Raw genomic sequence first — 17,916 nt, 5'->3', positions numbered from 1 at the left:
CTCCCCCCCACCAGCACCCCCCCTTTTAATACTGCTAGATACGCCACTGTCTATAAGTCCCTAAAAGAAAGGGTGGTCCGGGGGTTCTCCCCGGGAAAATGTTGATTTCTAAATGGTGGGAAATGAGCTTCCGCGATTTCTAAAGTATCTTTTAGCGATTTTAATTGAAGTTCTTCAAAATTCAAGGTTTTCCCCTCCTGAAAACGGTCAGGTAATTTTCCCTATTGTTTTTTTACAATAAATAGGCCTTATGTGTGTGTACATACATAAAAATAAAATAAAATATGAATAGTTGCATAAGAATTTTTTTTTCTCCATTAATCGATAAACCCCAACAAGAAAGGGGGTACGGGAAATTAGCTTTTTCGACATTTTAATTGTGTTTTAATGACTTTTATGTTCTTCAAAATTCTAACTTTCTTAAGTGTAAAAAAAAAAGAAAAAAAAGTCAGCTCACGCGGTATTGAAAAGATAGGTCTAGAATTCTATTTTTCCTTTTTATTTTGGCCCAAGGGAAGGGTCAGGACCGATGACCCCCCTCCCCAGATCCGCCAATGTGAATTGCGAGAAAATGTAACTCGGTCGGGGACTGGATAAACATTCTCTTTCCCATCCTTCTCCTCCTTCTTCCCTCTTTCTTTTCTTGCATTTCTTTCCGATCGTACAAAAATCTCCAGACATTATATATTTTTTGCCAAAAAGTTGGGGGGGGGGGGCATGCCGCGAAATTGTTGTGTTCTAGACGCCCGAAAACAACATTTGAGGCGTTCTGGGCTATCATTTTTTTCCTTTCTTTCTTTATTTACCTCCCCAAAAGGGGGAGGGGGCCGGGCCGGTCCCCCTAGATCCGCCACTGATCATTATTAATATTATTATGAGTATTAATTAATATAAAATTTGAGTAGGCCTATTAATATTTTACTGAGCCCTAATAGGCATTTTGCCATTCCATTATTGGAATAGGCTTATTTAAATGCTTGAATTGCTCGAAAATTTTATTATTAGGTAATAAGTGTACAACATAGGCCTAATAATCATTGAAATATGTACAGCCTTTAACCTATTCGCATTTGGAACACCTTAGGTTGAAATTAAAGGAATATTTAAAGTACTATATAACTGACTAGAGGGTGGATGAGCAATTGACAGATTAGTAATATTTCCTCTGCAGGCTAATGTTTGTGTTTTGCTTCCTGCTGCACGCTCAAACAAGCTTTGTTTGTGAATTGTGAGCTAGCTTGGCTGCCCTGGTACCGGCACACAGTCTTGTAGGCCTAGTGGTAATTACATAGTTTTACGAGCTTAAATCATAATAATTTTGTAATATTACTTGGCTTAAAAAAAGAAAGCAGTAGTGTGCAACATGTCTGCTCGAGGAGGTGCAAAAAAACGAGGAGGAAAGAGCATTTCTAGGTCTGCTCGTGCAGGAGTTCTTTTTCCCGTAGGCCGAATGCATCGCTATCTTCGTTTAAATACTGTGAAGTACAGGATCGGAATGGGTGCACCTGTGTACTTAGCCGCTGTGATCGAATACTTAACAGGTAAGCCTTCCCTGGCCTAAGCATACACGCTGTTTAATGATTGTTACTGCATAAAACAGCTTTTTTCAGCTTATTGATAATTACAAACGAATTTAAATAGAGTTGAGGGTAAGTATGTCACAATAGCTTGTTTTTCTTAGATTTCTATTTGTGACGGTAGATAAATTAAAAGTGTATCCCAGTAGAGTGGTATACGCCCGGCGTGAACTCTCAAGGTTTTTGGAGGGGTTTTCCTCGTGGGGGGGGGGGGGGGGGGGGGGGGGGGGTGCAAGAAAAGGAGGACGCGAATCCAGCTCCTAGTAAAAAAGAGATTCTCCTACATTATTACTGAATTGCAAAGGCTTAGGGCCGTAAGTAACCAGGGGGGTTATGGATTCTCCTACCGAATCAGGAGTTCCATAAAAATAATGGCATAAAAATGGGTGGGGGGGGGGCCGAAGTAATTGTTTATTTAATACAGAGGGCCACAAACTTTTACACTTCCTGAAAAACCTTCATGCAGTGCTATTACACCACCATATCAGGCCTGCACCATATGAATTTTAAGAGCCTAAAAGAACAGATTAATTCTTGCTTTCTAGCACGTACAGTATCATTCCAAGGTTTCCTGCGAGCTAAGCACGTGATGTAGGCCTACGTAGTGAACCGGCGAACGCTTTCATTCATTTCACTGTAACATGTGAATTTTGAGGGAAGCAAAATTATAACGGCAAACCTAATTATATTTACATGATGAGAATCTATTAATCATAAGCTTTCAATTCTTATGCAATAAAGCAAAAAGCATAGCATATATGCAAAAAGAGCAATAAAAAGGTTCTAACTTACCAAACAAACACCAGACACACTCCAGTCTTCGCATCAGTCGCTGGAGAAAAATGATTACGCTGAAACAAGCGCCTGTATACAATACATTCAATTGTGCACTGTTTGGAAGGCTTGATTCTATTGGTTTCCAAAAGTGATGGACCAGAGCTAAATATTGACTAATCACAACCATTTTCACAACAAGTATGGCAGAAAGAATAAAGATCAACTTACAGAGAGAAAGAAACCAATTGGTCAAATAATTTGCGAGTTATTCTGATTAGAATTTGGTAACATGAGCCGCGAAAGGTAAAAAATCTGCTTTCTACGCTGGAAATCCAATGTAGTTGCCTTCTTTTAATCGAAAAGTGATGGGATAAAACAAAATCTATCTCGTTTCATTTAATCTTATTAGAAATATGAAAGATAGATCTGTTATATAAATAGGTTATTGCCACAAATGCAACATATATCGAAAGATTGATCTTTTATTTAAAAAAAGGAGGAAATTGATCTGATGAGCAGTTCCAAAGTTATGGTAGAAAAGGCTGTAAAAAGGGTGTTTTCAGGGTTTTTTAGAGCAGTTTTATCAATTCATGCCAGCGCGCTACTAAAGAGCGCCTACAAATTCATATGTTTATGCTCCGTTTTAATTTAATGTTTACAGGTAATCAGTGTGGGGTGTAAAAAACAACTTGATGTTTTAACAAAGATGGTAAATTAGCTGCCCATTACTGTATTTACAGTCCGTAAAAAATACAGCTTTGTGTGGTGTACTTGACGGTGCAATAAATGATGGTAGTAGTGGTGACGCTAAGATTTCCTCGACAGGGGGTCAAAGTCCCCCACAGGTGGGCTGATGCCCTAGACGACAGCAAAGTGGGCATGGTCGGACATCGCACAAAATCTGTGGTCCAGAAAAGTATGACAGTTTTAGGGGTTTCAAAGCTTATTAATCAATTTTTTAGTCTACTTTTAGTAGAAAATGCATATGTATATATTTTGTTTCTCCCTGATGAATTGTGGTTTTTCTCCTCGATGGGGAGGGGGTAAAGCCTTCCTGACGTTATTAACCACTGGTAGTGGCGGTACTGTTAATAACGTATGCAGCCTATCATCAGCCTGGATTGGTGCAATGAAACTGTTGGTTCTTTATACCTTTTTTTCATATTTTTCTAGAAATCATGTAGCAGAACTCTAATGTTATGCGCTATCCAAGCATAATTAATAAACGAATAATATTTTATTAATTATTTTCTCCAATAAATTTCAAGCACATCCGGCATGAAAGGTTCTGCAAGTGCATTTATATAATTTTTAGACATAATGACCTAACTGAAGTGAATCTCATCATTCCAGCGGAAGTATTAGAGTTGGCTGGGAATGCAGCAAGAGACAATAAGAAAAGCCGTGTTACTCCTCGACATATTCTACTTGCAATTGCTAACGATGAGGAACTCCATCAGGTAAGACTGGCAATGTTCCAAGTAGCTTTAAAGTCATATTTTTCTTTCAAACTAAAATATAATATTATTTTTTATATTCATAGGTACAGTAACTTTTGAAAAACATGGCAATTCATTCTCAGTATGGTGTAAAATTAATACTTTAAAAATTTATATTAAAATAAAAGTTGAAAATAAAAATATTATATACAGTATCTGATTTGATTTTGTCTGCATCTCAAAAAGAAACAAACATAGAGCCAGTTATAATGTAAAAAGCATCAGGTGCTAATATCTTAATATAAATTATACTAATTTAATATGTTGGAATTATATAATCCTCCAATGATTATAAAATGTATTCTTATTTATTCCTTGCTTTACATTCAGCTGTTGAAGAACGTTACAATTGCAAGTGGCGGTGTGCTACCCCGCATTCACCCAGAGCTTCTCCAAAGAGGAAAACGTGGGGCCAAAAGTAAAATTATCTATGACGGTGCTGTTCGCCCAGCCCCGGCTCCTAAGAAAATGAAAATGCCTCCAAAAAAGATGTACATGAAGAAAGCGGCAGCTGCGGCGGCAGCACAAGCCAAGAACACTGCTGGAAACTCTTCATCAGATAAAGGAAAGGCTACAGCTGCAGCTTTAAAGAAATCTGGTCTGTCTATTTTATCAGAGAAGAGGCTTTTCCTTGGTCAAAAGGTAGTGATTGATTTTTAGTGTGGTAATTTATTGCATGAGATAACCACCAAGTATAATACTGTATAATACTGTAAACGCCCCTCTAGAGCCCCATTTTGGAATAAACATCTCCCTTGAATAAACACTCTGGGAATTTTTTTCCTCAAATAAAATTCCCCCCCCCCCCCCCCCCCCAAAATGACTGTAAACAAATTTAATGGAAGCAACATCAGTCTCAACAATAAATGCCCTGGGCGTTTAATCAAATAAATAGTGTGTATTTCTGTAGTGCCGGTATCTATCAAAGAAGATGTCATGGCACTTGGTGTATGGCGACTTTCTTGTTCCTAAAGCCGGGCCCGATGGTCGTCGGCCGACGCAATCCTATGGACAACGCTTGCGCAAGGATTGCTTTTGATGATGATCAGACTGCCAGCGGAACATTGTATGACGCAGGGACTGGCCAGCTTTACAGTTTACGATCTGTCTTGCAACGTGCAAGGCAACTAATCCTACATGTCAATAGCCTCATTAAGGCGGTTTGTGTAGTACCGTACCATTCAGACTGCCACCGGCAATCAGCAGGGAGGGAGTCAGTTGACTGTTGTTTGATGCAATGAGTGGCCAGCTTTACAGATTACTTTGTGTCTTCGTGTAAACTAGTACCATCAACACTATACGTCCACCAGGGGCTGTCTGGACCAGTACACTGGAGTTACCCCATACTCGTCTCAAAGGTTTTTAGGTCAATTAACTCACCAATTGAGTATAGTGGCCGTGTTAGGAGCGCTATATAAGTCAATAATTATTTCTATTATTATTATAATTATTAGTGTTTTTATTATTTATTATTATAATTGTACTGTAAATTGAAAAATAATGTATTACCATCTTTTATCAACACTCATTTGATATTTGAAATCTTTCAGCTTACTGTGATTCAGGCAGATATATCAAGCATACCAGCAGATGTGATTGTGAACCCTACTAATGACAACTTCTACATGGGAGGTCAAGTTGGTAAGTGTAAAAGCCAGTACCGATCCGTAGTTCATGGCAACAAAAAAGACTGGACTAGGTATTTGATGGTTGTTAAAATTTATGCTTAAATTACAGATTCTGAATGACGGTTATTAAACTCAATAAATGAAAAATGTTAAAATCCTTTATATTATATTAACGCTGCACACTAAAAATAATATTAAATTTTAATCTCTATGTTTCATTGTTGACAACTTGTACATTATTTAAAGTCCCACCAATGGGAGAAATGCATTTTTTCTGTAGTGACAGACAAAATAAAATGTTAATTTTTAATATATTGCATTATTAAGGTGTAGCTCTTGAGAAGGCTGGTGGAAAAGAATTTATGAATGAAGTGGAAAAATTAAAAGCGAATCAACAAACCCTTGATACAGCTGGAGGTTAGTGCAGTTTAAGTGGCATTTTAAAAGAAGGCACACATACATGCAATACACACCCACAACAGATGCACAGTTACAGGAGAAGTGTACTAATTTTTAATATTTTTAGAACTGCTTTTGTACACTCGGTAATAGTAATACATACTGCAATATCCAATTTTGATATTACAAATCTCATGTATGCTCATGACATATGCTTTCAAAATGCGTAGAATTTCTGTATGATTATAGAAATTAACTTCAGTAAAGTGGAGAAATATAAGAGAATGCGCACAAACACTAGGAGGCGATGCCTTCAAACCAGTGTAAAATTTGCTATTCTAACACTTAGCTTTTTAAAGGGAAAGGACTTTGTTGCAAAGGATCCTACAGTCACAACTGCTTCCATAACTTATTTTGCTAATGTATAGTTAGCTAGCACTGAAAATCAAACATGTTTACATTCTAAACAGCCAAGGTACACTGTGTGATGCAATAGACTTAATGGTTAAGGTTTGCATAAGTTAAGAATTGCCAAGGCGAGACTTTTTTTTATATCTTGTTTAGCAAAATTGCCACCCACCAATAATTGTGAATTTTGTTTTTATTTTCTTTTCCGCCTGAATGTTTTTGGCAAAACTATTTGCTAAATGAAAAACCAAAATGTTATTTTCCCGCCCTCCTCTGGCTATCTTTAAAGAAATAAGTTCACAAAACAAGGTATAAAAAAAATAAATAACGCATGAAAAATACAGTTAAAACATTTGTTTGGCGTAATGAGCTTGGGTAAATATCACATACCTTGCTGCCCTTGACAGTTTGCCACTGTTAACAGCATTATATGATCTTGACTCTTTATAAATACTCATGAGCACTGTATGTGAGTACTGGGGTGAATCCAGATATTTGCAGGAGGGGGGTCCAGAAAGATAAAGGGCACTCCTGTGTACCTGACAAGTTTAAACGACATATTGAACCATGTTCTGTTTTGTCACCCTCCCATCATTGAGATGTATATAACTTACAAATCAAATATTATATTATATTAGCTTGAAAATTATCCTCATAAATGATCCCCATCCCCGCCCCCATAATCAACAGCTGCTGGCTATTTACCAACATTTTCTTTTCACTAAAAAAGCACTCTAAAATCTTAGGGAAGAGGTCCAGACGTTGCTGACCCTCACCCCATCTGGATCTGCTCCAGGAGTATTATAATGTTTAATAGTCTGAGAAGACCAGTTGGTGAAATGATAATGCCATATACAGGTATACAAGACTATTCTAAGGCATAATATTAAGTATGGCTACGTCTTTATAATTAAGATAACTAAAACCTTTGCAAATGAAAGACAAATTTATACCTTTTAAATAAAGAATTACTGTATTGTGAGCCAATAATATTTTTGTTTAATGTTGACAAAAGCAAACAGGCAGGTAAGATACTGATAAAGAAAATATTAAAAACTGGATTATACAGTACGTGCTAAACTGCTGTGATATCTGTTGACATTACTTGGATTAACATGGTCAATTTATTATAATATATACATTTTGTTATAGGCTTTGTATTAGCGGCACTCCACTCACTGAAGTGGTATGATCCACTAATACGTATATTATTAACTTCCACTATACTACTAGTGTAGTAGTAACATAATTTGAATAATGAATTCTTGCATGTGTTGCTGTTGTAGCATGACAAGTCCTCGTCCAATATTTTGTAGATTTGTGTAATAGTGTAAATTTGGTTTTTTAAACAATATTTTAATAGACATAAATGGGAACTCAAAATAACCAATAATGGTAAGACACCTAAAAGAATGGTGCTATGGTATATTTTTTTCAGATTTGTGCCTGGACGGTAAATTTTCGCAAACTTTTGGTCCTTACTCAAATTGGCATATGTGGCAAGGACAAGCCAAATTAGTCACTCGTTGCAAATCCTCTTTCAGAGATAATGGCCAAACATGCTGGAATGTCAACATTTTTGAAATCTATTTTATTGCACTAAACTAACCTTTATGTATCCATACATCATGCTATCCTGTTATTTTCCCCATTTTTAATGTTAAAACAACAATTTTTAACGATTTGGTGATGATTTATGCCAGAGAAATGCCCAAAATCATAAACTTCGAAGGCTGATTTCTCAAATATTGTTCTTTAAACAGCTGTATATTTAAACTCCTGTAACTTCATAACAAAATGTCTGATTTGAATGATTCTTTTAACCATTTTATAGCCATCATTTTACTCTTTAACTCTGTATTAATAACTAAATATCAGTTTTTAGTTATTAATACAGTGACTGGCTTGGCTTGTCTCTGCCACAAATGATTAAAACCTTTTGAGCTCTCCATCCGGTAGTTAATTGTGATGTCACAATTCTTAGCTTTTTTGATTATAGTCTGCTGAAGTGTATTCGTGTGACTACAAATTTATTGCACTTTTTATATTATAATACTTGAAACACTTTTCTGTTTATAGCTGCCATCTGTCCAGGTCACAATTTTCCTGCCAAGTGGGTGATCCATTGTAACAGTCCAGTGTGGGGTGGCACCAGCAATAACGTAGCTATACAAAGGTTAGAGAGCTGTGTCAAGAACTGTCTGGCGTTAGCTGATGAAAAGAATTTAGCATCTATTGCACTGCCCTCAATCAGTAGTGGAAGGCAAGTTTATGTCATACTTTTTTGTATTCATAGACTGGCTATGATGATAAAATGTTGAGAAGGAAGATTTAGTATGTACGTAACAGATTGTATACTAATGTAGTACAGTACATGTAGTTAGATTTATGAAGCGCTTCATACACTAGTCTGAAAGCACTTGATGTGTGGACTAGCTTGTATGGTAACTTCCTTCCTATCTAAAGCAACATTAACACTAGACACAAAAATGACAGTTGAACATGCCGAATTCAAAATGGCATTGATAAAATTTGACTTACAGATCATTAATTAATGTAAAAAAACACAACAATTTGGCATGTAAAATAAGATTAATTTATCTAATTAAGAAATTATTTGAGGTTGGCAAAGTCGATTTGGCAAGTTTAACTGTACAGTCAAAACATACGTTTGTAAATATTAACTGTGAATTATTTAATGTACTGTATTGTACTTTATGTTCAGGCGTGGATCCAGTGGGGGGGACAATGACGTCCCCTTCATATTGTGCCCTCCCTGTCAGAAAATCCCTGGATCTACCCTTGATGTTATTGTAGCAGATAATGGCTCTTAATGGCACACTGAAACAATATTGAAATGATTTTAAAGCCTGCCACTCAAACCAGTGCCAATATTATGGCTACAAGCGGAGGCCAATCAATATAATATGTAATAAATATACAGTACTAATGTCGATGTTGTTTTCTTCCGCAGAGCTGGATTTCCGAAGCAATCAGCTGCAGAAACCATACTAAAAACCATTAGTAATTATTTTGTAAGTGTAATGGCATCATCTTTAAAACAAGTCTACTTTGTTTTGTATGACATGGAAAGTATTGGCATATATACAAGTGAGTTAGCTAAGTTAGAAACAGATTGATTGAAAATTGATTCTGTTTGAGGTTTTCATAAGTACAAATAAAATTATCATTGAAAATCATGATATAATAATACATTAGATTGTTGGTGTGTGGATGTTATGTATAGGAGCATTTGTGTGTGTGTGTGCATACAAGTGAGTAGCAGTGTTATGTAATAGTACATTCTTTAGTTGTATTGTCTTACAGATTATTTACTTTTACCGAAAGGTCCACTGATTAATCTCAGATAAGATAGTATAATACATACTCCAAGTATCGAAATGCACGCCATCGTGTCGGGATTCAATATTTCAATATTAATTATGTCATCATCAGGTCCTGATGATGACATAATTTATATTGAAATATTGAATCCTGGGATTCAATATTAATTATGTCATCATCATGATGACATAATTAATATTGAAATATTGAATCCCGGCACGATGGCGTGCATTTCGTCCTGATGATGACATAATGTCGAAATATTGAATCCCGACATGATGGCGTGCATTTCGATACTTGGGGTATGTATTATACTATCTTATTTACTTTTAGTACAATAATTGTTTAGTTTGTGTCTTTAGTCAAGGTAATGCCTCATGGAAAATGGGTATCCATTGTAAAATAGACTTTATTTTATTATTGACGCATATCAACCTGTTGTTAAAACTAATGTTTATTGTTTCCCATTCTTTATGTTACACAGCATATTTTTGATTCATATAAGTTAATGTGCTATAATGCGTTTTTCGTACATGCAATTATTTCAAGTGATCATATATACTTTTTATTATTATTTTAAAGATATTTTGAATAATGCAATCTTTGCGTTTTACTGAAATCTAAAGGTTTTTAATTTTTTTTGTGAAAGAAAAAATTGAAGTGAGTGAATAAATAAATGTTAATTTTAAAAATTAAATTATATACCAAAAATGGTATACTTATTTATACCAAGAGTATCAAGGAAATTCTGAATATAGCAACTGTAAATTATATTTTGCATCTTTATTTGTTGTTTGCATACTGGGTATTTGTTTTAAGCATAAATGTTTGCACTTTACAAATATGTCTTTAAAATATTGTATTGGGGAAAAAATCCATAGCTTGATTCTTGCTTTGTAATTTGAGTTATGATAATAAAAAAAAATCTCGCTATTATATTATTACAGTATTAAATAATAATAATAATTATTATTATTATTTTGATCTGTATCATTGGAAGTGAATACCCTATTTTAATGTTTTACTTTACTTTACTTCAAGCTCACTGTCCATTCAATGCAACATCATGTTTTGATATTGTTTTTCTATTTGCCCACTGACCCTGCGAGCACAAAGGATCTGGGTAATAATAAATACAGTAGATTCTGGTTGTGTGCGCTGATAGCTTTGGCCATATTGTTACTGTGCTTGGCTTATAAGGTCAGCTAGACGGATAGCTAGAATTCTCCTAAAAGTAATAAACTTTATAATTCTTAATGCTGGAAACCCAAAATTATTCATGTGACCCAAATGTTATTAAGGAAACTGTGGTTTAAATTCCATGAATTGCCTAATTAAGATTTAAGAGTTTTAATTGCGAACAAATATTCCCTGTCAATCAACTGATAGATACTGTAAGTAGTACCTATCCTGTATCCATTAAATTGGTTGGTAATCAATTTAAAGATAATGTCTGTAAATCAGTGAAAACTAATATTTTTCAATCGGTTTTTTTGATCCGTCTTTTTGGTAGAGACAGTACATCTTTAAAATGAGATGTAGTTTACTAATGTTAGTGTGGTGCACTCTGGCATCATTTGTTGGTTAAAATTTGATTTTTATCAAAAATAAAGCTGTATATATTGAAATGCATGAAAGGTAGAATAGACCTTCAAAATACTGTATTGTTAGTATCAATTTTTGCACCAATATTTGGCCAAACATATGAACAGTGTTATTTTTCACTTCAAAAACATTTTTGTAATTGGTCAGTTTTCTTCAAATCCAAGCACTGAGAAACGTTGTGAACAAACTTGAAAAGAATTCATAATAAAACTCTGTGAACAACAGTAACATTGTTTGAATTTTAATTGCACATAAATAGATTTATAAATGCACTAGGCTCATCTTATGCATAAGAATTGACCAATGCCATTCTCACAAGTTCACATCATTATAATCCTTGTCTAGAAGACTAACATTATTGTGATTTGGGAATTCAAATGGACCCATTGTAAACTTTGGTGGGTATCACAGAGAACTATATGTTGTATAATGTATGATAAACTTAGTTCCAGTGTGGCAGACTCCGTTCCCCTAGTAATGGAAGTACAGAACATGATATCGAGACCAAGTTGCTTGTATAAAATGCATGCAGCTACCTACTAATATTATCCATTTGGTAACTTTTTTTATCTGCATTATAGAATCAAGTCATGCATAACAGGAAATTGCATTAATGTTAGGCATGTATAATATTATGTAGAATTTACCAATCCCGGTATTTAGGTCCCTTTTTGTATCAAACCATGCTAAAAGGTGATAAAAGGTGCGCAAAAAATTAATGTAAATATAATCTTCACATGTTAATGGTATAATGTACGTACAAGATTAGTACAGTAGTATCTTCAACAGACTGAATTGCCATATACATTACAAATTCATCATCAAATAATTGATGGATGGTTCAATTTAATAGGCTGTACCACAAAATTCACCGGAATAATGTAATTGGCCCTGTGGGCTGTCCACAGCGTGTAACTGTAGATGTGTGTGACAAAAAGTGGAAGATCAGTACAACAAGTTGAAAGCTGTTTACCAGTACTTGATACATACGATACGGTGCCAGCATCTGAAATCAGGGGGGTTATGGTTGGGGGAGGGGCCCCAAGAAATATGTTTACCCATACAGAGCGGAGATACAATTATAATTCATAAAATCACAACAATAACAGGTAAGGCTTCTAATGTGCTTGATATTTATAACGGTATATATTTATACCATCAAATACCATTAATCAGAGTTACTTGGCTCATTGGAACATTCACGTCTGACGCAGTATCTGTTGAATACACCTCTTTACCAAGCTTAACGGATGTCAAGGGGCTTGATATGAAAGATTATTTTTATGTTCACTGTTTACTAGGCTTTGTATACTGGGTAAACAGTTTGAATGCTATCCATCCAAAGTGCAGAGGAACAAGACTTAAAAAGGTAACTGGTCACAGAGTTGCTTGTGCACAAAATGCACGCAAAGAGATTTTATTCGTTGATGAAGGGGGAGACGGACGAATCTGTCCTAAATGTTTGCTTTGATTTAATGCAAAATCAACCTCTACCCAAGTCTCCCATCGGGGAGGCTTATTATTTACGTCCATTATGGCTGTACTTTCTTGATTTAGTTAATCACCAAACTGGAGAACAAAAGAGGAATGATGTTCACTTCTACACTTGGGGTGAACATTAACAAGGCTGAGGATCGAATCAGGTTGCCAGCACCTTCACAAACACCTTTCTGGCAACAATGTGATCAACACTGTGTTAAGATATATGTCCTCATTTTGCATACCAATATCACTATGGTTACTAGAACTAGAACAATAGTTCATTCACAAGTGAAAGTGTGCATACCCAATGGGATGAGGTATTAAAACAAAAATCGTATGATCGTAAGATTCGTCCAGACCACTTAATAATATAATAAATCCCCACTTGTGATATAACCTATAGCCTATCTATCCCATTGATGTGAGTCACTCTTCTATAGTTATTCAACCTCAGTAGATGTAGTTTATACTTGTTCCTAGACACATTAATTTGTAGTTCTAGATGAAACACTGATTCTGTCATTATTTTCGTCAAGATGTCTCAACAAAATACACAGTCAGCCACAACATCAACACACTGTTTGTTTATTTAGTGACTCGTGTGCTGGACAAAATAAGAACGTTGCTGTATTATCAGCAGTTAATATGCTGGCAACAAAGTACAAAGTGAAATTTAAACATGTGTTTCACAGTGCTATCATCGTAAAGATCATAGGCGTAATGTCAGTTTTATGATTGTGCTAAACCTATGCTCTTTGTTTGCTTTCTTCTCCAGGCCTGCTTTTACAGGAAAACAAGAAAATGACCCGGCTGGCAGACTTCATTTTGTTCATGGAGAGTCGCTTACTTGGTCTAACAAAACAGGATTTCAGAAGCTGACCTGCCAATATGACACGACGCCATATAATCCTAAGTCATACGGTATGGTTGAGAGGTTTAATCGGACACTGATGGCCATGATGTTGGACCCGGTCCACCATCAACGAGATTGGGACGAGCGACTTCCGTATGCGACCTTCGCATACCGATAACACTCCAAGAGTCTACTGGTGAATCTCCTAATATGCTTATGTTAGGAAGGGAGGTGCATACCCCGATAGATTTGTCAGTGGAAGTGCTGGAAACCATGCCAGACGAACCAGATCTAGCTACCAGAGTCAGATCCCAGTTGCAAAAAGCAGGTGCCTGTGCCCGAAATGTACTGAAGATCAGTGCTTGCAGACAAAAGAAAGTGTACGATAAACTTTCCGAAGAGCAAAATCTTGTACCTGGAAAGTTTGTGTGGATGTATGACCAAACCAAGCGTAAGGGGATGTCCCCTAAACTAGAGTGCAGATTGAAAGGGCCTTTACCTAATCATCGATAAGTTGACAGAGGTCACTTTCCGGATTCAGTTAAGTCCTCGAGGAGCAAGGCGTGTGGTCCACTGTGATCAACTGAAACCGTACGAGAAAAATCCAGTAACTGGCTGGGCGCAAGAACCCGAAATACGTGAATTAACTGAACTGAAGTACCTGAAATAACTGAACCAGAAGTACCCGACCCGGTTGAGAAAGGACCCAACAGTGTAACTTCATGTCCGGCGAGGTACCGGAGATGTTTTACCAAACCGGTCAAACAAACCATTGCCAGTTCTGATAACCAGTATTTTTTCTGTTCTACAGACCAAAGCACCAGCCCAAAGAGAGAGGTGGTTTGCCCTGTCACCCGAACGGATACAGATAGGCGATATGAGTGTATAAGTTGTCATGGAACGTTCTTCACCCGAGACAGATTGCAGGGCCATGCGAGAAGGAATCATCGTGAGAAAAGGAGTTGGAGCCGAGGTGCTAAACAACCCTCGCCAATGGAAGTTTGAATTGACTTGTCCCCAGGTTCCCGATCGCTGATAGAGGAAACAGTTTATCCGCCACCTCCGAAACTCCGTCGAGTTAGCGGAGGGAAGCCTTCCTACCTGATAGAAGAGTAACGAGGTTTGCTCACGGCCAAGGAATAAGGCACCCCTGCACCGTGGACAATGGCCAGTAGCGTGGTGGGACGCCTGATCAGCGTCACAGAAAGTCAGAGTTGACGGCATCAAACGTACTTATAATATTTGAACAATCTAATAAATGATTTTGTGATGAACATTATCGAGGATGATTGTTTGTACAATGAACACTACTGTAAATGATTTTATAATGGACACTTCTACAATGATTCTAAATGGGGATAATAATGATAACGTTTGAGGAAAATTTATTGCATGCCGAGAGATTTCGAGTAATCAAAGGAATGTTGTTATTATGTTACAGATTTCTGTTAAAAAAAAATTCATTATTTTGTTTTTAAAGTTAAAGTTAATTTCGCTATGTTTTAATGAAAGATGGGATGCATAAAGTACTAGGAAATTTTATAATCGGGTTCAAGGGACGAACCGATTTAAGGGGGGAGTCATGTAGCGAAATTGCTAGGCTGATGGAATGGCCATGGCTATGAGCCAGGGGGTTATGTCAATGCTAGGAAGAGCCTTATAATCGTTCTATGATTGGCCGAATGTTCTGATTGGGTAATTACGCCTTCGTCACCAAGTCATTAATTTGAGAGAAGGTATTGACCGGGGTGAGATTCGATACCTGGAGCCCGTGACGATGGGACGTTCTTATGGCACAGTTGAATACTCATTCCACATTCATTTTCGGTAGTACATAGTAGGCCTAGGATAAAGGGTAAGTTACCCGTGGCAAAGTGGTGCTAATAAAGTGGCAGTACCAGTGAATTTAGAAAACGTGTTGTACGTGTATGTTTGTTCAGCTGTGCTTAACATCAAATCGGAGAGGTACACTTTCCGTGAACCCCAGCTCGAAATATCCTGATAGACGTCGTCCTTAGGAGGAACGTTACAATATCATTTTGTTGCAGGTAATGAGTGTATTCATGATTGATTGGTCGAAAGTGTACAACCTACAGTATAAAGATTTGCCTGGCAAAACAGTGAGTTTATAACTGATTATCATGTTATGAAAGGTTATAGTACAGTTTGACTGAAATATTTATGTTATTTATTGACTATAATATTTTCATTATCGTATTTTAGATTTGAATGATATACTGATATTGACTGATATTGCCATTGATATTGATATTGCTAGTCAGTTGACAACGTTCAGACAATGTTATTAGTTCTGGTCAGTTCTGATTGTTCTGAATAAACGAGATCATCTCAAACTACAGGCGAAACTCATTGTATATTGTATCGTTGTACATCTTCCTTTACAATTCAAATTGTTTTTACTGACGCATAAGGAAGGTATAGTGAACGACCAAAATGGACAAGCTAAAAGTAAGCAGAAAAACCGCCAGGGCAGCTTAACCAGAGACTTGGGTGCATTAAGAGAACTCATTAGCTAGGTTCACATTTAACGTGATCTAGTGGATCATGATCAAGCCAGTCACTTTATGTGAACCAACCAGAATCAAATAACGTGCTCAGCTTAATCACTTTATGTGATTTAGCATGTTGATTCATCATGATTAACCTTGGTTAACGTGATAAATTAATTCATGAGATTGAATTCAACCAATCAGCCTTCAGTTTATTAAACAGGTCCCAAGCTCATTGGTTGTGCTTCTGGTAGATCCCAACCTCATTGGTTGTGCTTCTGGGAGTTTTCATGCAACACTGCACGCATTAGCATAAATAGAGCATGATGATGGTTTCTATATGAACGGTTTTCTCTAACATGCTAAAGTTATCATGATGAATAGATCATGATAAGTTTTGTGAACGTGCCTATTGAAGATAGCCGTCTAACAATCCCATGCTGAATTAATCAAATTGATAAATGATGATGATGAATTTGGAAAAGAAGAGGAATGGATGATCAGATGCCAAAAAGAATATATGGCAGAAGTGTACAATATTAAAGCTGCATATGAGAACAAGACAGTGTCTGACAACCTAGCGACAAAAGCAGAAATTCAAGATGTTGAAACAGAGACATTAGAAAAGACTGAATTTGATACTCTAAGGTAAAGAGTAGTGAAGGTCATGTTGTTGTTGATAATAAGTCCATTGAAACTAACGTTAACGATTGCAATGATGTATCTAACATTAAAACTGAAGGTAATTGGGATGGTTTGGTAAAGGCGTTTCACTTCCCCGTACACCACTGAAACCTTATGATGGGGACCCTGTATATTATCATTCCTTATAACTTCTTACCAGAGCATGATGTCAGGAGTTAATGATGACAGTGTTAAGTTAAATACCTTAATATTATTTTGCAAAGCTAAGGAAATGGAGAAAAAGTTGTTGGAAGACTCATGTTTCAAAGTGGAGAACCAATGGACAGTTCCCCCTCCATCACCCCAGGACCCCTCACTACCCCCCCACCGAGTGTCAGTGGCCACTCTTTCCTTCGGGGAAGATGTGACCCTGACCAAGTCAGGGCCCCTTGATGACCATGGGGTTTTCAAGGCCAAGGTCCGTCATGGGGAGTGGACCACCACACTCCTCGTGCGGATCGGGGACCGGGGTGAGACTCACTCAGCCGGGATGCACGCTGGTACGCAGGCGACGGCCTGGAGGGGCGAGTTGGCCCGCTGCGGTGGTGGCCGGCCCGGACGAGCAGGGAATTTACACCTGCTTGATTCAGTGGCAGGCCCCATCGGGTGGACTAACTACCCTGGGGATTGCCCTAAATCACTTTGAGGCCGAACACCAGCAGGCCTCCGGTTTTGGAGGCCGGGACATCCATTGCATTCTGTGGGAGCTGGCCCTGTGAGCTTTGCCGCCGCAGTGGCCAGTGTTCCCACAGGAGCTCCGGCAGTCGCAGCGACCATGGATCTCAAGGGGTCTGGTCCTGCGTCCCATGGGGGAAGGAGGTCCCCAAGTATTGGTGTCCTGTGCCCGGGTGCAACAAGACGTCGCCGTTATGACAACACGTCTTGGTCCACGCCACGGCTACCGGACAGGAACCACCTACTAGCCTAGATTTATTCCCCCTGCGGACGCCGCTGGGGTTATTACATCATGCAGCTCTGCTGTTTTTGGCCAGTCAGGCCTTGCGGGTAAATCCCGCTGGTCTGGCCCGCCTGAACAGGACGCGGTGGTTGCTGCAGCAGCTTCCTGCCAAGCACACGGTGCGCAGGAGCCGCAACCATGGCAGCCACCACTCCGCTTTGCCGGCCGCAAGCGACCAGCTGGGTGGAGGC

The 17,916-nt window shown here is 37.6% G+C and overlaps 1 protein-coding gene across 1 annotated transcript; it reads left to right on the top strand.

The window, feature by feature from the left end:
* The first annotated feature begins 1,189 nt into the window (after nucleotides 1-1,189).
* LOC117119026 (core histone macro-H2A.1-like) lies at nucleotides 1,190-9,737 on the top strand. The gene is made up of 7 exons (XM_033263818.1): nucleotides 1,190-1,541; nucleotides 3,708-3,814; nucleotides 4,184-4,495; nucleotides 5,404-5,494; nucleotides 5,809-5,898; nucleotides 8,368-8,551; nucleotides 9,263-9,737. The coding sequence occupies exons 1-7, from the start codon at nucleotides 1,364-1,366 to the stop codon at nucleotides 9,426-9,428; spliced, it is 1,128 nt and encodes a 375-aa protein (XP_033119709.1). The 5' UTR covers nucleotides 1,190-1,363; the 3' UTR covers nucleotides 9,429-9,737.
* The last annotated feature ends 8,179 nt before the right edge of the window (nucleotides 9,738-17,916 follow it).

Source organism: Anneissia japonica, unplaced genomic scaffold, assembly GCF_011630105.1.
Source record: "Anneissia japonica isolate Jap-2015-1 unplaced genomic scaffold, ASM1163010v1 scaffold1826_len1998817_cov189, whole genome shotgun sequence".
Classification (NCBI taxonomy): Eukaryota; Metazoa; Echinodermata; class Crinoidea; order Comatulida; family Comatulidae; genus Anneissia; species Anneissia japonica.
The sequence above is the reverse complement of the archived record's forward strand: the minus strand, read 5'-3'. Positions and strand labels throughout refer to the sequence as shown.

What these genes read in the sequence shown, in the direction of transcription:
- LOC117119026 (XM_033263818.1), top strand. Translation starts at nt 1,364, where the DNA reads ATGTCTGCTCGAGGAGGTGCAAAAAAACGAGGAGGAAAGAGCATTTCT. An exon ending in TGTGATCGAATACTTAACAG is followed by an intron (nt 1,542 to 3,707) that starts GTAAGCCTTCCC and finishes TCATCATTCCAG; the next exon opens with CGGAAGTATTAGAGTTGGCT. An exon ending in CTACATGGGAGGTCAAGTTG is followed by an intron (nt 5,495 to 5,808) that starts GTAAGTGTAAAA and finishes TGCATTATTAAG; the next exon opens with GTGTAGCTCTTGAGAAGGCT.